General features: G+C 38.0%; 1 protein-coding gene across 3 annotated transcripts in view; it reads left to right on the top strand.

The window, feature by feature from the left end:
* Positions 1 to 25,449, top strand: part of LOC120525125 (testosterone 17-beta-dehydrogenase 3-like) — a 127,688-nt gene that overhangs the window by 77,049 nt on the left and 25,190 nt on the right. For 2 of the 3 annotated variants that reach the window (XR_005632892.1, XM_039747165.1), the window contains exons 3-5: positions 1,376 to 1,451; positions 3,361 to 3,471; positions 9,482 to 9,549. Coding sequence is in view for 2 of the 3 variants with exons in the window: in XM_039747165.1 (XP_039603099.1) it covers positions 1,376 to 1,451; positions 3,361 to 3,471; positions 9,482 to 9,549 (255 nt within the window). In the remaining variant the exon portion in view is untranslated. The remainder of the gene's footprint in view (positions 1 to 1,375; positions 1,452 to 3,360; positions 3,472 to 9,481; positions 9,550 to 25,449) is intronic. The other variant, XM_039747166.1, reaches the window with a different exon arrangement.

A 25,449-nucleotide genomic window follows, 5' to 3' on the forward strand; every position in this document is an offset into this window, starting at 1 on the left:
ACTGTATATAGAAAATGATTAACCTAATTTATTAATAGCAATATCAAAATAACAAAATGTGTTCTTATAAACCTATGACAAACCACTGGATAAAGCAGCTTTCAGTAGTTCACATACAAATAATTTCATAAAGGCACTATATACAACCAAAGCACATCTCTGAACTAGTCTGTCTCTACAATTAAAATTAAATGAAAGAGAGAAGACAAAAAATGAAAAAAGGACAAATGGCACACTTAATCCTTGGAATTAGAAATGTGCAGACTAGGAGACACAATTTGTTTCTTTTGCACTGTTGGATAAAATTAAAATAACATCCTGGAAAAAGGAATGTTTGTACTTGGGCAGCTTGTGTCACAACAATCTGTCAATGCAGATTTGAACACATTTACACTTGTCTGTCTTGTTTAAATTCAGCCACATTAGTTAGGAACATCCCACTTCTTACACCACTGTACTCAAAGTCATATTTAGCAGCCAATGGGTCTCTGTCTCAACTTGAAGTCTAACCCTGCCACTTGATATCCTGCCATAGGCTTGGATATGAATGCATGATCGGTTACATTTTTTGTGTTTATTTCTATATATATTCATTTTTTATTCCCATTTGTTATTGCTTTTCATTTATTTATTTATTTGTTCACTGTTTGAAATACATTTAGGTTTAATTTCTGACATTTTGTTCTGTTCTGAAATACTGCTAATTAGTTATTTTTGTGGCTTTGCATTGCTTTGACATTTCAATAGGTGCTGCCGGTTTGTAGCCAGTGATGCAGCGTTTTATAATGCAACACCATAGGGAACATCTGGACTTACAAAGAAGGCAATGCTCACAGTAAAGTGTCCATAATTTGTAAGAGAATAGCACTTGAATAAATAAAGAACAAGCATTTTAAGGGAAAGAATATCTGGTTTTGGCTTGTGTTTCATTTCAGGACTTAAATTCTGCTTCAGTCCTAAAAACACGCAGAAAGTATGTGTACCGACTCTGCAAAAGTCCCTTACTTTTCTCCTACTAATTCTTAAACAAATGTGAAACGTATTTGCCCCCTGCAAATTCCAGCCTATTTGATGAAAAAGTTACTAGACTTATTGTTACCTCAAGGGTCAGTCTTGGCACTTCACCCTAAAAAACTGAGGCACTCAGAATACTGTAAAATAAATACACAGTATTAAACCAGATAAATGAGATTTCTTAAACTAACTGCCTCCTTAAGGCCCCAGGTTTGCAAATGTTTGACTGTACAAATTGTGGTGTGGATTAGGCAACTCTTGATTTTTGGTGATGTTGGTGGAACATCTCATTTATATTCCAGTTTGTCACTGACATATATGACTGGTCACTCTTTTTGTCTTTATTTTTTAAACTTTTCAGTTAGCCAGACGTGGTTTGAATATTGTTTTAATCAGTCGCAGTATGAAGAAGCTGAAGAATTTGGCTGCGGAAATAAGTAAGTGTTAAGTCTTCATACACCACTGCCATTTCTTTCCACATTTCTCTCCCAGTGAGTTTGCTTTACCCATGGCCTTTAACAAGGTTCTTCATCATGATATGGAGAGGCATGATTGCAGAATCTAGGTTGGGATATATAGGGTGCTCCAGATCTAATTAGGCAATTTTCATTACACTATAAGTTATTAAGTTTATTACATAGAAAATCACCCCAAAAATCCCGGACCATCGAGAAGTGTGTGAACTGACGACATGAAGAATCGTCTTTGCGCCAAACTGGAATTGTCCCCGCATAAATCAAAGACATCCAGACAATCTGGATCTGCATAATTAGATCTGGACCACACTATACAATTTTGTTGTTAGTCTTAGCTGAGAATCCACTTGTGTTCATGTAGCAAAAGCAGCAATCGTTGAGATGGTCTCGCAGTTTCCTCCATATCATTGGGAATGCATATGGCATCACTCCCTTTCCCTGATTTACCAGTCACGCAGATTGCTAGAACAACTGGTACAAATGACATTTGGAGCCAAAGATTTATCCTGGTCACCAATTGGGCAGCCAAAGTACAATTTGTATAACTACTTAAGATTTGTGGTAATTGGGTGATGTTGTGCTTCCCTCGTGAATGAACCACACAAATAACAGAAACTGTCTGGATGATCAATATGATTTATAGGCATGATAACAACTAAAATCAAACACAGTTAATACTGCCTGTAACATCAAAATACATAAATCTTGTAATACAATCAGGCTAATTTTAACAAATGTCATGCAATATATTATTAGCTCCATCACAAAAACAAGACATGCTAGAGAAAAAACTAAACACAGACTTGAAATTAGCATGAGAAACACTACAAAACCAAAAAAAAAATGTCTCTGATGAAAATATGTTGACCTGTTATTGACTCAATCTTGAATCTCCGAGGCTCTATCTGTTATAGCAGGACACAATTCCCACAGTTGGTGGTCCAGTGATAATGGCAGTGTACCCACCAGTGCACCATTCACTAGAACCACTTATTGTGCATTTCCTGTCCTGAAATACGGCAAACCTAATACTTTCACTTGTGTTATAAGTCTCCCTATCACAAAATATTTACAGCATCCTTCTATATAAAAGTGGTCGGGATTGTCCTTCCGTCCCGTGAGTGCTATGCAGGCGCAGAGTTTCACACACGCCCCATCCATTTTGCAATGCACAATGGGATTTGTAGTTTCGCTTTTCCAGGTAACGGATGATTTTCTACTCCAGACTGTGCGATATCTTCTTCTTCTTTCTTCTTTCTTACTATATAAAAGCGGTCAGGATTGTCCTTCCGTCCCGTGAGTGGAAAGCGTAGCGCTATTCCGCTTATCACAGACTTACTACTTGCAGCTTGCGGTACGAAGCGACATGATGTGAGCAGATTTCTGGTGCTCCCATCGTTCCCTTGCTTTTGTGTGCGATGCGCTGGAGAAATAGACAAAATTATGTCTCTGGAAATAATTAATGCTGATGGAGTACAAATGCCTCACCGCGTAGTAAATATCAGGGGGGTTCAAAAGGGCGACCTCAATATAGAAAAAAAGTTTAAATTTCATCACAAAAATAACAGAAACTACGAGTATTAAAGTAATACCGCTCAAATGCAATATAACCAAATTAATGAGTTTGTATAAAATATCAAATTGATCTACATATTGAATTGCCTTAAGAAGTGGTCAACTTAAAAGTCGGTCGCCTTAAAAGGCGGGTCAGCCTAGTTTGTATATAAATAGAGAGAAGGACATGAAACACAAGAGGCATACTGCACCAAGTAAAACTATACCATAGAACTGGCTGTTATAAGGTTTTATTATAAATTTTTTGTTTTTATTTATTCTGTTTGTTTGTTTGTGTTTTCATTAATTTTCCCAGAAAAGCAACATAACAGAGACACCTGGATCATTCAAGCAGACTTCACAGAGGGTCCTTCTCTTTATGATAGCATCGAAGAGCAGCTGAAAGAACTAGAAATTGGAATTTTAGGTAAATTACTGTTCACTCAATTACATATCCAGAAGGATAATACTAATGTAACATGAACTGATTCCTTTGGGCCTGCCTCGGCTGACGTGCATAGTTCATGTTCTGTAGTGCACACACCAGGATTATCAACACACCCGCATCTCAGACACTAATGTGATCTATGGGTTGAGAGTTCACTGGATTTAACCCTTTCGTAGTTGTTTTTTTCCTTTATTTTATAGCTAATGGGCCTGCTCAGGAACTACAGATCTACCTGTATACAAAAGTACTTTTTTTGACATTTCAAGGATAAGTTTGGTATTTCTCAAGTCAAAGTTATTTTCTCACAACAATATAAATATATATTTGCCACACAAATTTATGTTCTAAAGCACTTTGGATAACTTTCTAAAATTGTCTTGCATTTCTTGGTGCTTTACATTGGAGGCTATGGGGGCACAGAAGAAAAGCTTCAAAACTTACAAAATACACCCATTTCTACAGCAAAGACAGCAATGTAGTGTTTATCTGCATCTTGCAATTACACACACATTGTAAAATAGTTTATATGTGTCATTTTTAAACCCCAAAAACACCAATGTTATGACATTTAGTCATTTTTAAAGAAGCTGTGTACAATAATTCAGCACTTAGTTTTCTAGTACAACACCCACACCAGGGAGTGGTATCCTATTTAAAGTCCAAATCACAGTAAGAGTTTTGTGCCACATATTTGGTTTTGTCTTGATTTTCTTCTGTATTTGTGTGAGAACTCATACAAGAGAAAAGTAAACATAACCTTACCACAGAAAAAATAGAACCAGGAATATGTGATAAAATGATTATTTGCACAATCCTGTTGTTGTAATAAATATGCGTTGGAAACACGGAAGTTGCAAATGAGTACTTAACAACTGCCTTGGCATAAAAAATGGATGCATTTGGTAAGTTCTTCAGCTTTTCCACCATGCCCCAGCATGGGCAAGATATTTTTTAAAATGTATAGAAAGTGCTTAACTTTAGAACATAATTTCACGTGGCAAATGTATATACAGTATGCCATGTTTTTAAAGAACTAACTTATCCTTTAAAGTAAAAAAAAAATAGAAAATACTGTACAACTTCGAGTTAATGAGAAATTTGCAAATGTTTGTACACCATTTCAGTTATAATGTATCAGAACTCACTAGGTCATTAGTCTGGTCTGGTTTAGCTCATTAGGTGTTAATCTTGTTAAGATCTGTCATTAGGAAATGGCCACTGATGATAATTCCAGGGTCAGATACATTGTTTGACTCTTCAAACATGAACTCTTCTTTAACAACTAATTAAGGATCTGAAAATAAAAGTAATTGAAGCCCACAAAGTATAGGAAGGATATAAAAAGATATCAAACTGCTTTAAGATGTCAGTGTTCAAGACAAGACCTGGTAGACCAAGAAAACTGACAGATAGAACAGCTATCTATGAAGGAAAGCAAAGCAAAACTCAGTATGACTGCATGGGAACTGCAGGCAGTTTTAGCTGAGAAGGAGGCACACTCCTCTGCTGGGCAGCATTACTTACACAGGAATGGCCTTCATGGAAGGCCATCAGAAAGAAATTTACAGAAAAACAATGTCTTAAGAATGCAAAACATCATCTGCACAAGAGAAAGGCATTTGCTGTAGACAGATATAATTAAAATCAAACTCTTTGACCACAACCACAGGAGATTTGTTTGTAGAAAATAAGGAGCAGCATTTGAAGAAAAGAACACCATTCAAACTGTTAAGTACGGGGGTGGATTTATTATGGTTTGGAGTTTTTTGACAGATAGTGGCTGAGGAAGCATTGTGCAAATACAGATAGGAATGCATTCCACTGAATATCAAGAATCTCTCAAGGAGAATGTCAGACAGTCAGGAAACTGAAGCTAAAAAAGAATCGCTTCTACAAAAAAGACAGTGATGCAAAATACACTTGGAAATCTATGAGGTATTATAAGAATGAAAAAAATCAAGGCTTTGTGAATGCTCTTGCAGTCCTCAGACTTGAACATTATTGAAAATCTGTAGGTAGATGTTAAACGCACTGGCTGCAAATTATGGATAAGCAAGTATGATCTGTACAAGTTCAAATCCAAGACAGATCTGATTCTCTGGCACAAAGATGGCAGCCTTAACACTAGAATTACCAGAGCATATGAAAAAACTCGTAGATCCATCCCACCTTAAAACACTTCTCACCTCTCCGTCAGCGTCTTTTGTCCTTTAAATGTGTTGGTAAGCAGCAAGCAGTCTGCTATCACATACCCCACCGGCGCACAGTTTTCTCAGCTCAAGTCTGTTTACCTGCGTGTCAGTTGCTTGGAGCTGTATAGAGTGAGAAGTCAAGAAAAATCACACCTTTTATAAATACTATATCGTTATTTTGAACACATGCATTTCATGTGTGTTCCGTGTCTACAACGATCCATGTCAAGGGTGCCCACACTTTTTCGGCTTACGAGCTACTTTAAAAATGACCAGGTCAATGTGATCTACCTACATTAAAAATGCTAGCTTTCAAGGAACTGCAGGCCCCTTCTGCAGGCAAGATGTAAATGACGACACCCTTGATCAAGTGGGGAAGTACATTGAAATCAGCTAAATGACGAATAATGTGTATAATAATTCATATAACTGAGCAGCGCATTGACATGATAAACATATTAAAGCTTAAAAGTGATAATACTATGTACAGACTCTATTTTAGTTCTCTTTTAAGAGGGCTAATGCTGCTTATTTTCACTAAAGGACTTTGTTTTATGTTTCTGTCAGTTCAGCACCTTTTGTCACTTCTCAGGACTAGAAACCAAAGAAATCACTTATTGTCCATATTTGCTTTAAGTAAAAACACTGGTGCGATTAATCCTCTGTGTACAGAAAGCCATAAAGACCATGCCCTATAGCCTATTTTTGTTTTCTTGTCAGTTGTCACCTCTTAGAATTAGAAACTAAAGTGAAGTAAAAACAAGGTGTGATTCACTCACTGCATACAGAAAGCTCCAAATCTTGTGCTCTAAATCTTATTTAGCACAATATGGCTTGTTTGGCACTAATTGAAAACTATTGCAAATGGTCACATACAAAAGAAATAAGCTTTTAGGTACCAGCAGGACTTTTCCTTGTTTATGACGATGATTAGCTTACAAGCTGATCTAGGGTTGTAAAAGCCATACAGTTTTACTAACATAATCAGGGTAAATGACAGTAGTCATAGCAATAAGGACACCTTCCAAAAAAAAACACTGCTTGTGTCAACCATGACCGGTGACATTCTATTAACACATCAGCCATCTGGGATGCCAAGTTGAAACTAAAAAACACTGTGGCTTGGTAGCCTGGTTCAAGCCATGATTCATTTCTTTTGAGGTACGTTGGCAGGGTATGGTGGTGCTGTACATGATAGCTGGCTAATTGGTACAGTGACTGTCTGAACCTGCAATTTTTCACATGGCCTATACTATTCACTGTAACAGCACTCATGTCATTACCTGTTCCAGGTTAGAGCGGCGACCCACTCAGATGCTGGCACTTACACCTTTCCTAGGCACTGCGCTTTAATTCTGTGCAGATTCTTCAAATGCAGGCAAGATACAGGTTGTGGTGTCTAGATACATCAGATGGGAGGCTTCCCTTTCAGAAAATGAAGATCTGCAGTATCCTGGCTACATATCTACGAGGTTGATTAGAACAATCCAATGTAAAATAAAGGCAAAAACACCGTCAACGTCAAAGGTTTGGGGGAATCCCCCATATACTGTAGCACGAACAAAGGAAATGATGTCTTTACAGGCAGAGGTCAAATAGGAACTGACTAAAGAGAAAATTATGGTGGTATACTGTATATAGCAGTCTTTGCAGGAAATGGTGTTATGAAGAGGTGGGATCTTGAGGATGGGAACCAGAAGAGACATCATGCAGAGGTGGGTCTTTAGGATTGGAACAGGAAGTGATGTTACTGGGTAGAATCTTCAGTTGTTCTGGCAAGACAGATGAAAAAGAGTTGGAGGGCAGTGCCAACCCCTGGTTTGGTGGGTAACTGCATCTATTTGAACTGTCTCCTAAATGCACATGTGTGACACCATAAATTGTTGTTTCAGGGTAGAACTATGCGGGGTTTGTCGCATGTTCACGTATGAACATTTACAAGATGATTATGATTTATAAAGGTAGATTGCACACAAGTGTATATATGCCACATTTTATAAACTGAATTTGTTTTGGTGTACACATTTTTCTGTTTTTTTGGAGTATGTATATTTTCATGCCCAAATGAATGCAAAATTTTACAAATGAGACATCAGGTGACCAGGATTTATGTGATAAGTTAGTGGTGTCCCTTAATGGCTTCAGGTTTAAAGCACTCTACACCTAATCCCAGCTTGACACCTAGATTGTACAGTATGACTTGGATGTTCTTGGAGGTTCTGCTGTTCATCAGTCTGGTGTTGAATTCATAGGAATCCTGGAAGAATCCTAGCCCACCTTTTTAAGTCAGTGGGTAACTGATACTATTTACTATTTGTAATTGAAAAAATTAAAATTTTCACTTAGGGCATCTGTGCAAAACTTTTTTAAAACACGGCAGGATCTAATCAATAAAATTTTAGATTACGCATTTACATTTGGGAAAAGGATTTTTTAAAAGTTTTACTCTGTCTGTTGGCCTAGCTCTCTTGCTCATGGTTGGGGGTTGATTTGAACTTAGTTTTGTCAAGTTTGACTTGCTTATGTGGGATGTTACTTGCTTTTAATAAATTCAATAAAATGTTAAAAAAAAAACAACAAATTCATAGGAACCTTTTTGCTGGTACAATATGCCAGTATTTCAATACATCCTGATAATCTGTTGCTTAAAAACCAAAGGATAAAAGCAGAAGTCCTTTATACGTGGAATGTTTCTCTGTGTGAGCTTTTGCATTATATTTAGAGATGGCTCATAAAGGTACTACATTAAAGTCATCATTTCAGGACAGCCATTTACTGTGCATCAAGTAATGACATTTTATGACTTATGATATCAGTCCCAAACACAAAAGTAGATCAGTTAAAGCTAAATAACTTTCCTGAAATGAAATTGTAAAGTAGTTTCAGGACCAGTAGAAACCCTATGACATCAGCTGTACTACAGAAAAACACTGAAATAATTCCCATCCATCCATCTTCTAACCCGCTGAATCCGAACACAGGAGTCTGCTGGAGCCAATCCCAGCCAACACAGGGCAGGAACCAATCCCGGGCAGGGTGCCAACCCACCACAGGACACACACAAACTAGGGCCAATTTAGAATAATCAATCCACCTAACCTGCATGTCTTTGGATTGTGGGAGGAAACCCATGCAGACACGGGGAGAATATGCAAACTCCACGCAGGGAGGACCCGGGAAGCGAACCCGGGTCTCCTAACTGCAAGGTAGCAGCGCTACCACTGCGCCACCATGCCACCCTGAAATAATTGATTATTTTGAAATAATTAATTTTTTAATAATATCTAAAATAATTATCGGTGCTCCTGTTTTTGACACAAATTTAGCTTGAATTTAGTCAGTTTTGACAAGACACTTTTAAGAAAATTGTTATTGAGTATACTACACCTATGTCACTAATGTGGGGGGTGTTTCAGCTGCACAGCACTTGGCCCTCATGTGCTGTCTGGGAGAGGTGCCTTCTGGGTGCAGTCAACATGTTTCCCACATGGTCACAAGTTTCTTTAGTTTCTTCTTACAGTCCAACAGTGTGATGTGAGTTTCATTAGGCAATGACTAAATTAGTTGTGTGTGTTCTCTCAAGGACTCGATTTTATGCCCTTTATCACCAGAATAGGTTCTGACTCCCCTAGACTGTGTAACTGGGTAAAGTGAGTTCTGAAAATTGATACAATATCAATTATAATTGTGACAATGATTTGGCTGGTTATTTAATGCGTGCCAATTATCTTTGACTAGTATGAGCAACTGGAAATTGTATGATTGTGAACTAATGCACTTTATTATTTTTCACCCAGTCAACAATGTGGGGATGCTATATGAAAAATCGTTTGCCCGGCTCCTTGACACTTCTAATCCAGCTAAGGTAAGGAGTGGCCAGTGAGACATGGCAAATAGTACCTTTACTTATATGGTTATTTTTTTTTTGTTTAAAATGAATAAAACCATTCTTTAAAAATCATATTTCTGAAAAAAATAAGTTTTTTAATTTTATAAATGAATTATGTTGATGATATTTTGTTTATGGGCTCATAACATAGTGGTACTTGCATCTTAAGTTTTACAATGATTGTATTTCTGTATTTCTGTTTTTGTTTTTAAAATATGTATTCTCAATAAGGCAAAGCTGACTAAATAAATTAAATTAAAGTTATTTAAGCACTTAATCCAAAAAAATTAAATAATCTCTGTCCCATCTGGAACTGTTTACTACCGTCCATATACTGGTGATCTCTATAATACAGAATTGGATAAAAGAGAATAGATGGACTTATGAAAATAAATAATGATCAGTTTTAATATTATTTACCTCAGTGGTTCTCAACCTGTGGGGCGGGCGCGAAGATTAGAAAAAAAGAAAACAAAAATCAAAAACATAAAAAATACATCTATTGAAACCAAAACAAATGAACTTAAACTACATTCTGATACTAGAAAAATAAATACAGAGTTAGATAAATGTCGATAAAAGTTAAGTAGGTATAATAAAATATACATCTATGATATATCATTAATTAAAAAAAGAACAAATTGGTATTAGTGGGCTCCTTTCAAAAAAACGTTAGGGGGGCCGTGATTGAAACTGTTATGAAAACGTAAAGGTTGAGAAATGCTGGTTTACCTGCCTATTCATTTGCTTTCTAATCTGCATATACTACCACTTTACTTGGGAGCTGAAACCATATACCATTTAGTACCATATATCACAATAGATAAAGTGTAAATATCTGAACAGATTTTAAAAAATTTTAAGCATTTGAACTGAAGAGAAAATGTCAATCAATCAATTATTTTTATTATTATCTTTACAGACATGCTCTGTGATGGACTGGCAAGTTGTTCAGGGTTTGTTCTTGCCTTGCACCCTATGCTTCCTGGGATAGGCTCCAGCAACCCCTTCTGTGACGCTAGTCTGGATTAAGCGGGTTAAAAAATCACAATCAATTTCTTTCATTATCACCTTTGACAATAAGCACCATACCATGGTGTTTTACAAATCTATCAAAACTGCAATTTTTGAACATCTCAATGGATTACATTACTGGACTGGATTACAGTCTAACAAGGGCTCAGACCTCTCATTTTCCAAGAACCTAATCACAGTTTTGGAGAATAACAGGCCACTTAGCCCAGTATGAGTCCCAGTTCACCCACTCTTTGCAAAATATCACCTAGCTGAATTTTGAAGGTTTATGAAATATTAATGTCTACAGGACTACTTGGACATTTGCTCCTCATATCTAAGGTTTTTAAATGTAAAATTAGAGTGAAATTTATTCTTGACAAGTTTCTATCTTTGCCGCCATATTCTTGTGGGAAGAATTTTAAAATACCACTTTCATAACCTTCATTTGCTTAAACTGAAGCAGTTCTGTTTTTTTAGCATTCCTAATATGTGCACTCAGAAATGGCCTTACCCTGTTCTGTCAGATTAAAGTATTTGCCAGTAATAATGCCCACAAATATAATGGACCAGGCAATGATTTCACAAACAACATACAGGTGAATTGTTGCAGCCAGGAAGACTAGAAATTGTATCAAAACCCTAATACAGTAACTATGGTCACAAACCTAGCAGAAGTCACTGTTTTAAGTCTGAGGAATGCCAAAATGTAAAAATCCTGAAGTCAAAATATCATTGCTGGAGTCAGGAAACCTTAAACTATAGTGGCCACTGGGAAAACTCATTTTGAACTCTTTATCCTTGATCTTGGATGCAAGCTAAGGTGTTTGACCAACTTAAATAATGGTTCATGGGTAAAATCAACCAGTATGACTTCTGAGAGCTCAGTCCTCTCAAAACACAAAATACCAGCAGCCAAAGCCAAAACAAGATGGTGGCCTGATAAAACAAAAAATTACTATCAAGTATAACTAGAAGATTTGGACAAATTGAAAACACAACACGAAACATATAAGTAAAAAATGTATTCATATAAAGAAAAGAGGCACAAATACGGACACTCAAGAAGAAAGGGAAAAACTCAATGCAAACAAGTTCAAACCAACATCCAAAGGATAAAGCAAAGAACAGAGGAAAAAGTCCACAAAACCAGAAAATCAAAAACAGTACTTATAATAATGATCCTTACACCACAACAATCAGTGAACTTCTGAGAGATCTACTCCCCAGCCTGAATTATAAAGGCTGATAGTGGCCCTCGGCAATGACATAGTGGTGGCCTTCCTTCTTGGGTTTGCATCCACAGAAAACAAGGAACATAGGCAAAAATATTCATAAATATAAAACAAATAGACACAACAATATTAAGAAAATTTACATTATAACAAAAACATGGAAAATAAAAATTCAAAACAACAATAAAGTTAAAAATGAAATAAACATAAGCCAGGGAAGAAACCCTTTCTGAAACACAAAAGTAGTGCAGTGCTTAAGCTCAATAAACCTTACAAAAAATGATGAAAAGGATATGGAGTTTTTGTTTCTACACTGGTAACAAGTGTGACAGTGCAAGTGGTCTTCACCATATGAACATGGAGATAGGCCGCTCTGTGGGTTGAACTTCTCTAGATGTGGAGCTATCGAGCTCAGACCATTTCTTCCCACTTTCTCAGCTGACTTACCTTTGCTGGCAGCCTTAACAGAAATGTAGTAGTTCTTGGAGACACACTGTGCTACCACAAATGTTTTAGCTGGCAGTGCTCCCTTATTGCTGCTGTTCAAATTATTCTGATTGGGACTTGCATCTTAGGACTTAATATACAAAGGTATTGTTCCAGGTTAATAAGTTCCCCTATGTCCGTTTTGTTTTGCTTTGCTAGTTGAACCCAGTTCAGCTGATCTAATATGAACCTCTTGTGATGTTTCTCCAAGCAAAATGTCTGTGGACCTCAACTTCTGCACATAGGTCTCTCTGTTGACATTGTATTTTGACAAAATGGCAGTTTTTACATTGTCATAGCCACATTGATCTCCAACTATGATATGTTCTGTAGGCATTGTTGGTAAGCAGTGGTACTAATCCTATATAACAGCCCTTCTTAGGCTGCTTATAAACCATTGATAGACATTCAAAGGTGAGTAGGAACTGTTCAATATCATCTTTTTCTCCTGCTTATGTAGTCTTGTTTCACCAAGCAATGGAGTTCCACCTGTGGTTGATTTATGCAAACATCTCCTTTCTGTGCCTTCATAAAGCTCCTACTCTGTCTTCCGCTGGAATTTGACTGCAGTCCCCCATCAAACATGCACACAGGGCCCCCCTGCGGACAGACTATAGACTATGTGGGTTTGGCAAAACTCAATTAAATACTACACTGGCCCAATGTAGGGGCTGCAACAAGGGGCCACTTAAAGTTCTCCTAGTGGTCCAAAATGGATAACAGCACAAGTCCAGTAAAACCCTTATTGACCCAGCGATGGTTTGGTAATGCTGGAAAATGTAATCACTGCCCCATATTTTCCCAGCAAACATGCACACAGTGGCCTCCTGTGAACAGACCATGGGCAGTGTGTGCTTGAGAAAACTCCCTTAGTGGCCCAAAATATGGTAATCGCTGGCATTACAAGTTCAGCAAGCCCCTCATTGACTTTTTTTAGGTTCATGAAAATTTTCCTCAAATGTGGAAATGCCAGTTGGGCTATTGTTGGCTGCCCATATAGGACCAATATTTTGCTCACTCTGGGCCTTCACTGGCCTAATGTCAGTTTGTTTGCTGGGCATCACTAATTTCTAGAAGTGCTGAAACTGCTGAGAAGAATCTCAACTTCTCTCCTATTTTTCAGCTTCTCTGTCTAGTAGTAGTAGTAGTAGTAGTGGTAGTAGTAGTAGTTTATTTATATAGCACCCTTCACAGACAAGGGTCACAGAGCGCTGAATAGCAATGCAATACATAGCATAACAAAAGAACAAAACATAAACGTTAGTAATAAGATAGCAAACAAAGAGGAACTACTCAGCATTGGTTAAAAGCCTGTTTAAAAAGAAATGTTTTCAGTTGTTTTTGAAAGAATCAACAGACTCAGCTGCGTGCAGACCACAAGGCAGGATATTCCAAAGTCTTGGTGCCACGGACTGAAAAACACAATCCCCATGGGTTTTAGCCGAGTGCGCAGGACAACTAAAAGTCCCTGTTGCCCAGATCTAAGAGCCCGACAAGCGATGGAGCAAGCAAGTAAGATACTCAGGAGCTTGTCCATGCTAGGCTCTGTAAGTAAGTACCAAAATTTTAAAATAAATTCTATAAAATACTGGGAGCCTGTGCAGTGTGTACAGAATGGGAGTGATATGATCACTCTGGCTAGCGGCATCTGGATAAGTTGCCCCCCACATTTCGCCCCTGGTAAATTACAAAGATATTAATTTAGTACATAATTGTATTTCATGTATATTTTTTCGCAATGGCATGTGATATTAATTTTTGTAAAATCGTTTGGATTCGTTTAATCGAAATAAAAATTTATATATGTTTATAGAGCGTTTCATTTAAGTGATGCACTATTGCTAACTTTTTTATCATTTTGCTTAAATTAGGAAAGTCAGTTTTGAACACTGAGAGCAATTATTCACTTTATTTTTTCTATAAACTTCCAACAATCAAAACATCTGGGTGTGGGTTAGAAGTTACTGGGGTGGGGGAGAAATATCATGGAGGCAAAATGTTGGGGGCAAAATGTGAGAGGCGAAATTTCCGCAAACCGGGCTAGCATGAGTTAAAAGCCTAACGGCTGCATTTTGGGCTAACTGAAGATGTGAGAGCATTACAGTAATTAAGTCGAAAGGAAACAAAAGAATGAAGTTTCTACTCTCAAACTTTCTGCTGCACAGTAAACTTTTGGAATATATATATATACGTATACTAACTGCGTGTGATCTTTGGGACAAAAAAAAACCTCAAAGGGTCCCTATATTGGTGACCTCACAGAGGCATGATTTAAGTGGGCCAGGACAGATTGTATCTTGTCCGAGACAGAGATGCAGTTGAGTGCAGCTGTGGGACAGGCTGGAACCTGTCTCAGGCAAACGTATGGTAGCTTGCTGTGTGAACGAACAACATGCATGTACCATAAAACTGAGTTTGTCTGCTTGGGTTAAATGAGAAGTGAGGTGGATGCAAGCAGCAAAACAATTTCTAGGTGTACGCATGTGCCATCTCACTTCAACATCTTCCACAGAATTCACACCAGCTCCCCTGGATTTGTTGAGTGTGAGCAGAGCGGGGTGCTCCATATACACACACACATACAAACACACACACACCCATAAACATCTTGCGTATTGAGAACTGAGGTGCATGCAAGCGCAAAAAAAAATTAAAAGTGCATGTATGTGCCATCTAGTGGTTGAGTGTGAGCAAAGCAGACTGCTCCATACACTCACACACAGGTCTTTTGTTTATATATGTCTAATAATAAAATGCTAATATCTGTGTGTGTGTGTCCAGGCTCACTTAGCAATCTGACAGGTCAGTGTGTGAGACACATGGCAAGGAAGAAAAAGACGAAGTAAAAAGCAGACAGGAGGCATGAAAGGTGACTCAAAGTGAAAGAGTCTGAGAGGCAGGCTTTATGAGAGACTAGCCAAATACCCGCGCTTCGCAGTGGAGAAGTAGTGTGTTAAAGAAGTTATGAAAAAGAAAAGGAAACATTTTAAAAATAACATAACCTGATTGTTAATGTAATTGTTTTGTCACTGATTTGAGTGTTGCTGTCATATATATAGACACAGACACAGACACACACACATACACATACACACACACAAACACACACACATATATATATATACATACACATATATATGCATATATTTACATATATATATATATATATATACACATATATACATATACATATATACATATACATATATAGCAAAATACCCATGCTTCGCAGCCGGAGAAGTAGTGTGTTAAAGAAGTTATGTATATGTATATATCTATCTATATATATATCTATATCTATCTATCTATCTATCTATCTATCTATCTATCTATCTATCTATCTATATCTATATATATCTGTATCTATCTATATATCTATCTATATGTATATATCCATCTATCTATATATGTATATCTATATCTATATATATATATTTGGGGTGCAAGCAGCTGTTGCTGGGGGTGCCAGAATCCATTGAGGAAGAAAAATTAAAAACATTATTTGTACAAAATATTAATTTATCTATCCACTCCTAAATAATTAAACGGGCAGGCTATTTCGTATCAGTGCAATACGCTGCTTGTTAAAATGAATGACTCCTAATCTTACGTGCACTTAGTGCTGCGTGGGTATTATGAACTATCGTATTTGTTCAAGTTCTATTTAAATTTTAAATATAAGTAATTTTATTTGGTCGACAGAAATATGTTTAGTAGGAATGAAAGTTAAATTTAATCATCATTGCATAAATTTTTCTTCACCATAGAAATTTAAAGACTAAATCCAACTGCCTGATGGGCTCATCAGGCAGTACACACTCACTGCACCCACTCTCGCGAATCGAACCTCAGACGTCAGCGCTAAAGGCGAAGCCTCTCATGTTGCGCTAGGGTGTGTGGTTCGTTTATTTGACAGTATGTAGATTGAAGTGTGTATATATATATATATATATATATATATATATATATATATATATATATATATATATATATATATATATATATATATATATATATATATATATATATTACTTTTGAGAATGCAACGTAGTTTTGTCCACGAGGAAAGCAATGTTGCCTCAAATCAATGGTAACCTTTTGTAGGGTCTGTCCCTGAGACTTATTAATTGTCATCGCAAAGCAAAGCCTTACTGGAAATTTGAGGCATTTCAATTGAAATGGGAGATCAGGGGGTATAACGGTGATGCCAGGAATACATTCAGAGTGTGGCGCTCTGCTGTTTTTGTGTAGTTGCCTTCACACAGCCTCTCCGCTGCTTTATAAACGAACGCCATATAAAGCCATCACCTTGTCAATTGTGTAATGCGTTTTTTGAACAGGTTTGATGTATGGAAGTGATCACTCGTACTGCATTCAGTAAGTTCACGTGAGCTGCTCTCTTGTGTGATGTTGCGATATCCACGGCTTAATTTAATGTTAAATAAGACCCGGCACTTAAAAGTTTCTGGCTGCACTCCGGTTGTAATATGACGAAGCTGCGCGAGGTCACTTTTGAGAATGCAAGTATAGTTGTCCAGGAGAAAAGCAAACTTGCCTGAAATCAATGGCATCGTTTTGTAGGGTCTGTCCCTGAGACTTATTACTTGTCATCGCGCAGCAGAGGCTTACTGGAAATTGGAGGCATCTGAATTGAAATGGGAGATCAGAGGGTATAACGGGGATGCGAGGAATACATTGAGTGTGGAGAAACTCTAGAGACAGGGTGTGAATTAACTTGTGGATTTTTCTGTAAGTATTTGGTGGCAGTGTGACGAAGTTGCTTCGGAAGACGGCGTTAGCCGTGGAGCTCAGCTCAGAGCGAAATGAGGTGAATGGGAGGGGAGATGATGACGTGACTCCCCACCCGCCTTAACTGTCAATCCCCACAAACACAGTCTCGGAATTTGCATAAGCACACCCCTTCACCTGCAATTTTAACTTAGTTACAAAGTGATCAAAACTCTCGTTTATCTCCTGCGTCCTCTCATTAAACTTGTATCCCACATTACCCGTGGGCATGATAAATGCCAGCAGCAGCCTGTCTATGAACTTAATTTAAACTTTAAGTTTACACCGTGCTTTGTTTCCGAAGTAGCAGCACTCATGAATATGGTTGTATATGTCACTCGCTCGCTTCTTATTGTTTCGTTGCCTTCTCAGTTATATAATGCATGTTTTCTTCAGCGCTTTTTGGAGCTCTTCCTGGTTTTCTACGTACTGCGTTGATAGTCAGTTCATGTGATTACCTGGGAGGCGTGATGATGTCACACGAAACTCCGCCCCCCACGGCCATCCAGCTCAACTCCATTACAGTATATGGAGAAAAATAGCTTCCAGTTATGACCATTACGCGTAGAATTTCGAAATGAAACCTGGCCAGCTTTTATAAGTAAGCTGTAAGGAATAAGCCTGCCAAATTTCAGCCTTCTACCTACACAGGAACTTGCAGAATTAGTGATGAGTCAGTGAGTGAGTGAGTCAGTGAGTCAGTCAGTGAGGGCTTTGCCTTTTATTAGTATAGATGGAGCACAGGTCAAGTGAGGTTCAAGTAAACAAGGATGACAAGGAAAGCCACTGAAGGTAAATGTAGGGCAAATATCAAATTATTTAAAATGTATTCTACCTGTCATTCACAGGTAATGAGACTATTTCTGTGTTCTGCAAGACAAATCAGTTAAAACAGTACCTACTGTTATCAAACAAGATACTGTAGGCAATTCCTAAGGTTCCTCATCCACCTCTATACCTTTTCTAGCATTTTCTTTGGTCAACCACGGACCATCTTTATTAATAGCACCATACCACTCTTGACACCCTGGGTGCAAATCTTACCTTTTTGACTGTCCTTTCTTTATCTTGTTGGCCTCTCCTTGAAAGCGCTCCACCACTGTGCCTCAGATATCAATACTGGACCTTCTTCTTTTCCATTTTTGACAAAGTGAAGCTTGACTGAGGCGTTCCTCAATCAAGGGTGTCAAAATTTACCAGTTTCTTCAAAATGTTGCCTAGGCATGGCTCAGAGTTTCTTTAATAAATCCAGACGTTTGCATGGGAAGTTGCGTACCCCCAAAAAGAGACTTAAAATGTGTGTACACAATTTCCCAGCAAAACACTTTTAAAAGTGAAGCCCCTGGTCTGAATGAATGGAATTCTCAATCCTCTGATAAACCCAGAGATTCTTCTCCATCTCATTATACATTAGGGAGGCGTCTGATCATTCCTAACTTCATTCTGCTGCAGGACAATAACCACAAAAACATGACCAATGACATAAAGACATAACTTCAGCAAAAAATAAAGAGGAGTTCTACAACAGATGGCATGGCCTTGCCCCAAACTAAAAATCGTTGAAGCTGCAAGACAGCCAATGTCTGCAGAACAACTGAGGCAAGCTCTCCAAGATGCTTGGAACAAAAGGCAAGCTGGTTTTTAAATTATATATTTTTTTTCAATAAAATGGTACTATTATGAGCCTAAAAGTACTGATAATGTTTTAAAGGCAAAGTGTAGTTACAATAAATATTGATCTAATTTAATTTACTGATCTTTATAGTAATTAATTTCATATTTGGAAATTTTGCATATGATTTTTCTTTTCTTTTTTTAAAGCATCTTTATTTTACATGCGCTGTAGTATACTACATATACTGTATTTATGTAGTAAGTCATCTTGGGAATAAGCCAGTTTTTGAATGTTGAATAGTAAGGGTAAAAAGCTGAATGAACGCAGCATGTGCCTTTTCTCGCCACTAAAGGGCAGCAACAAATCACAAACCACATGGTGTGAGCGGTTAACTTTTTTTATCATGTTACAACAAAATTAAATGGATGATATTTATTTTAGGAGTGGAAATTTGGTATATGCAGGAGTATAAGAAGGTTCTGTATTAAACTTTTTTTCTTTCTGTTTTTTTTTTTTTTTTCAAATCACTTTATTTTATTGTACAACATTCATCCCTGACTGTATGTACTCTCTAGGCTGGTAAACCAGTTGAAACCCAGGTCACATTTATGAGCATATACAGTGAAATCAAACAAATTCCAAGCTTACAAAATAATTAAGCATTTTGTGTGTCCAGGACCATGCCACTGACAGACCCTTCATAGTCCAAACTAGGCTTTTTATAACCTCCTCAGTCATTTTAAGCAAAGACTCTCACTATTCTGTGTGGGAATTTCATATTTGACACATTAGTTTGTTTCTCAGTGGTCTAATTGTGTAATTGTGCACCTCATTTTTAATTAGGCTAAGAGTCCAATGAAAAATGGAAGTTGGTTGGAACATAAACTTGCAGCTGCAGTGGGTCCCCAGGATCGAGTTTGAGAACCATTGATCTAAGGCATTAGAAGAAACGGTTTTGGGAACATATTCTCTTTAAGTTTGAGAGATGTTAACAATCAAAAGCATGTCATAAAACATTGAATAATATACAGGTTTGATAGTCATCACAAAAAGGAGTAAAATAATATAATTAGTAACTCCTAAAATGTAACAATGTGCAACTGCAGAGAGTGTGATCTGAGTGGCAGAATGCTGCTTTTGTTCTGATTTACCATCTCTAAATAGATATTTATACCAGAAGATGCAAGACCAGGGCAACTAGGATCACCAGAGACTCATCTCACCCCAATAACTATCTGTTCAACCTGCTGAAATCAGGCAAACATTTTAAGAGTATTATGGCCAGAACAGAGGGGCTCAGGAGGAGCTTCTGTCCACAGGCTATAAGTCTTTGTAACCTTGATATGCTACCATAAAAGTTTTCAGTTGTTCATTAACACAAACTGAATTCCTCTACCTCACTGTTTCTCAGTTGCCGCCATGTAATTTTAAGTCTATTTTAACCAACAAACTAGCACACTGTAGCACACTAGTACATACTGTAGATATTCTATTCTGTTACATTTGCACACAGCTCAGATCTTGTTTAAAATTGTAAAAACTTTGGATATACAGTATACATTTTTCCCCTATACACTGTATATTGTATTACCTTAGTTTTTCCCTTTAAAATTTCTATTTAACTTAAATTTCTTCTTTCTATTTTTAAAGTAAATTAAATTTAATTTAATTATCTATGTGTTAACTTCATTCCATAGACTCATGGCGGATTCAAAGCACTTTTCACTACAAGTTCTACTTGTATAACTGTGTATGAGACAAAGAATCTTGAAACCTTGAGATCCACACACCCATACAAACCATCTGTTTGGCTTCTCATGATGGTTTCTAACAACATCTTTCTCATGGGTCCATTTGGCTCCATTCTGACAGAAAACACTACGGTTCCACATCATCCCAAAGCTTCTTTGTTGGACTGCTTTTAGATGACTGTGTTGGTCTTTGGAGTAAACTAAAGTCACTGTTATGTCTAAGGAGCCATTTGTGAGATGATGCATGCTTTGTGACATAGCAAAAGATCATGATGTAATGGGAGATGCTGGAAAAAATTATATTGTAGCAATAAAAGGATCCATATGGTTAACACAATCAACTCTGTGATATTCAAATAAAACTGAATTGGTATCTAATGGCCTTATGTGTCCTGTACTACTGGCACAAGGCAAACTGCACCCATTAATAATAATAATAATACTACTAATAATAATAATAATCTGCGGTGGGCTGGTACCCTGCCCGGTGTTTGTTTCCTGCCTTGCGCCCTGTGTTGGCTGAGATTGGCTCCAGCAGACCCCATGACCCAGGATATAGCGGGTTGGGTAATGGATGGATGGATAATAATAATAATAATAATAATAATAATAATAACAATAATAATAATAATAATAATAATAATACATTTTATTTTTGCTGGGGCAGCACGGTGGCGCAGTGGTAGCGCTGCTGCCTTGCAGTTAGAAGACCCGGGTTCACTGCCTGGATCCTCCCTGAGTGGAGTTTGCATGTTCTCCCCATTTCTGCGTGGGTTTCCTCCTGGTGCTCCGGTTTCCTCCCACGGTCCAAAGACATGCAGGTTAGGTGCATTGGCGATCCTAAATTGTGCTTGGTGTGCGTGTGTGTGGCCTGCGGTGGGCTGGCTCCCTGCCCGGGGTTTGTTCCTGCCTTGCACCCTGTGTTGGTTGGGATTGCACTCCAGCTGACCCCCATGACCCTGTAGTTAGGATATAGAGGGTTGGATAATGGATGGATGTTTACTCCAAACACTGACCCTACCTTTGGCAAGTCACAAATGAATCTGGCTATTCATTATTCAATTTTCAGTGGTCCAGTTTTGGTGATCACATACCTCACTGCAGTGCATGAAAATCCCTAAAGTTTGTTTCAGATGCTGACACTAGCTTGTATGCCACCAACAACAGTGTGACAGTCAGGGTCGCTTAGTTTAGCCCATATTCTCTATTTAAATGTTTTGGTTTAACAACTAAACCTGGTTGACCACAAGCATATGCTATACATGTTGAGCTGCAGCCACATGACTGGCTGCTTAGAGAATCAGAAAATCAGCTAATGAGCAGATGCACTAATAAACTAGACCTTGCATCTTTTAATGCTGCTCTTTGGTGGTTGTAATGTATGAAAACATGTTCATTGTTCTTTATTATATATGATATTTTTAATTGTATCACTACTGGTGCTGGTATCTTTCTTACATTAAGTGCTTTCCTACCACAAGGACTTTGCTTCCAGGAACTAATGAGTTCATGTACAATGTTGGCCCTGTGTCACTTGTGGTTCCTGGCTACTTTTGTATGCTGTGTTCCCACCGCACAACGGAAACTGTAACCTTTATGTAAAATTTGTGCAAATAAGAGTGATGTGGTGAAAAGTAAGGTGCTTTTGGGAGTTCAGAGAGCTCCCCCTCAAACTTATTTCTTTATTGTGGTGTATGGTATGGAGCTCCAGGTAGATGGCTATGGACTGCAGAGTTATGCTGTGTGAAATGTGGCACGTTCAGAAGTTCACATGAGACTCTCCACCTTAGGGGAAAAATTATTGCTTTGATGCAGTGCATAGTGCAGTGCACCTGGAAAGCGGCTATGAATAGTAATGCAGTGCTACGTGTGTCACAATTTGGAGTTTGCATGGGACCACTAACTTATTGCTTCAAAACAATTGTGATTTCATGGGGGGATTATTGTTTTAATGCAGTGCATGGTGTGGAACAAAGTGGTACGAAGTAGGCTGTTCAGTCTTCACTGATAACTCTCCAAAATCTGTAGTACTAACAGGTTTGCAAAATGGTGCCAATGCTTGTCACAAACCAATCAGCACAATTCTTCGCCCAAGATCCATCTATGATAGTTCCTGATTGAATGAAAAGTGCATACCCTGGAGTTGGTGCTAAAAAAAGTACAGAGAACTACCTAAAAGGAACCAAAAACTGACAATGTTTCTGCAATGGGAATGCTATAAAAGTCACTGGTTCCTGAAAAAAGCCCCTATGATAAGAAAGTGCATATTTTGAAACTCTCTTATGAGAACTTAACTGAGGGCTTTTTCCTTCTTAATCCAACCTCCAATGCTGCTGCCATTATTCTGTTTTCTCACAGCTCCTTCCATGCAGCTCCAATGATCTTTTCTCTGCTGGCACATTTATTATTACCAGACAATACAGTTGCTAGGAATTTCTCTTGGTGTTACATTCATTAACATAACAAAAGTAATTACAATTCTTCTTCTTCTTTTTTCGGCTGCTCTCTTTAGGGGTCACTACAGTGGATCATATATTTGCTTAACATCCTGACCTTCATTCCTCTCCTCTCTAGAGCATATCTCCACCTCTCCAGGGTCTCCTCAACCTGCTCCCTACTCTCAACAACAACAACAACAACAACATTTATTTTTATAGCACATTTTCATACAAAAAGTAGCTCAAAGTACTTTTCATTATGAAGAATAGAAAAATAAAAGACACAGTAAAAAAATAAAATAAGTCAACATTAATTAACATAGAATAAGAGTAAGGTCCAATAGCCAGGGTGGACAGAAAAAACAAAAAAAAAAACTCCAGACAGCTGGAGAAAAAAAATAAAATCTGTAGGGATTCCAGACCATTAGACTGTCCCCTCTTGCAACAGATCAAAGTTTCATCCACTAACATCATAGTCCACAGAGACTCCTGTCTAATCTCTGCTCAACACACTCTTCTGGCTTGTGAGTATGTTTTCATCATTATCACTTTTTCCAGCTTGGTCCCTCTGTCTAGCCAAATAGTAAAGGTAATTTTCTCCCTCCTTAGTGTTCAACCTCTTATGCAATTCATCATACACCTTATCTTTAGCCTTTTCCACCTCTCTCTTCATCTTACGTTTTATCTCCTTGTATTCCTATCTACTTTCTTCATCATTTTGACTATCCCACTTCTTCTTTGCCAACCTCGTCCTCTGTATACTTTCCTGTACTTCCCAATTACACCATTCCCCATCTTCCTTCACCCTTGTACATCACCCTGTGCTCCTGCCTTTTCTTAAAATATGCATTCACCACGGCCACGTCCATTCTTTTCTCAAAATCTACTATTATATGACCTTCTTCATTCCTCTCCTTGACACCATACCTGCCCATCACCTTCTCATACCCTCTATTCCCTTCACCAACATGTCCATTGAAATACACTCCAATCACCACTATCTGTCCCTTGGGTACACTGTCCATCACTTCATCCAACTCACTCCAGTAATCTTCTTTCTCATCCATCGCACACCCAACTTGCGGGGAATATGCACTAACAGCATTCATCTTCACATCTTCAATATCCAGCTTAATAATGTTACTCTTGTAACATCCAAAGCACTCTTGACATACTTCTCCTTCAGGATAACCCCTACCCCATTTCTCCTCCCATTCACCCCACTGTGGAACAATTTGAACCGATACATCTGGCCTTACTCCACTTCTATCTCATCTCTTGCATGCACAATATATCAACATTTCTTCTCACCATCACATCAGATAACTCTCTCCCTTTACAAGTCATACTGCCAAAATTTACGTTCCTACCCTCACTTCCACTCTTTTAATCTTCCTCCTCTTCTTCTGCCTCCAGACATGCCTTTCTACTCTTCTCCTCCTTCAGCCAATAGTAACACAATTTCCCCCAGCACCCTGTTGGCTATCAGTACTGGTGGCGGTTGTTGTTGACCCGGGCCTCAACCGATCCAGTATGGAAATCTGTATTTTTGTTTGCATATAGAGTTTGCAACATTTTACACTAGATGCCATTCCTGATGTAACCCTCCTCGTTTATCTGGGCTTGTGACCAGCACAAAGAAACACACTGGTTTGTCCATCACCCATGGCTGGGTTAACAGCAATTAACAGCACAATATACAATACATGGCACCATCCCAGCATTATATACAGTCATAGAGAATAATAGTACCGTATTTACGCGTGTACCACGCACACATTTTTCCACGAAAATTAGCATTAATAAATCAGGTGCGCGTCATACACGAGGAAATGTAATTCTGTAATGTTAACTTCTGCTTGGGCTCGCTCGCTCACTCTCTTTCTTGCTCGCTTGCTTGCACACTCGCAATCTCTGTCTCGGTCGCTTGCTCGCTCACTCGCGCTCCCTCTCGCACGCTTGTTCGCACTCTCGCTCGACAGCGCCCTCTCTCTAAACGCTTCTTATACAATCACAACGCGCAAAACTTTTTTTGTGATTTTCTTTGTAAAAATTAAGGTGCGCGTCTTACACGAGGGCGCGTGGTACACAAGTAAATACGGCATATTGCACAAAAACACAAATATATAAAACAATTTGATAATCCAGAATTGCACTTATACACAGTAATACATCATGTAAGCTTTTACATAGTAAGTAGAATTTTGAAAACAGGAAGAACAGGATCAGAATCAGAGATTGAGTTTAACCAGAGTGTATGCAGTAGGAAAAATTCCTGAAACGGGGTTAAATGTAGTCTTGAATTATATTTCTCTATTTTCAGATAGTTTGCTCTGCCTTACAACATTGACTTGGGATCAGAGGCAGCACCATCTATGTTCATGTTCCACAACTTCATGAGCTGATCATAACTAGATTCTTCACAAGACTTAACCATCAGCCACTTAATCCACAGTAATGAATTCAAGCAGATGAGCAGGTCATCTACTTGCTGCTCTTTAAGTGGCTGATCATCTCACGCACACACTCCACATACTCTACAAGGCTCT

The sequence above is a fragment of the Polypterus senegalus genome, chromosome 3 (assembly GCF_016835505.1).
Source record: "Polypterus senegalus isolate Bchr_013 chromosome 3, ASM1683550v1, whole genome shotgun sequence".
NCBI lineage: Eukaryota > Metazoa > Chordata > Cladistia > Polypteriformes > Polypteridae > Polypterus > Polypterus senegalus.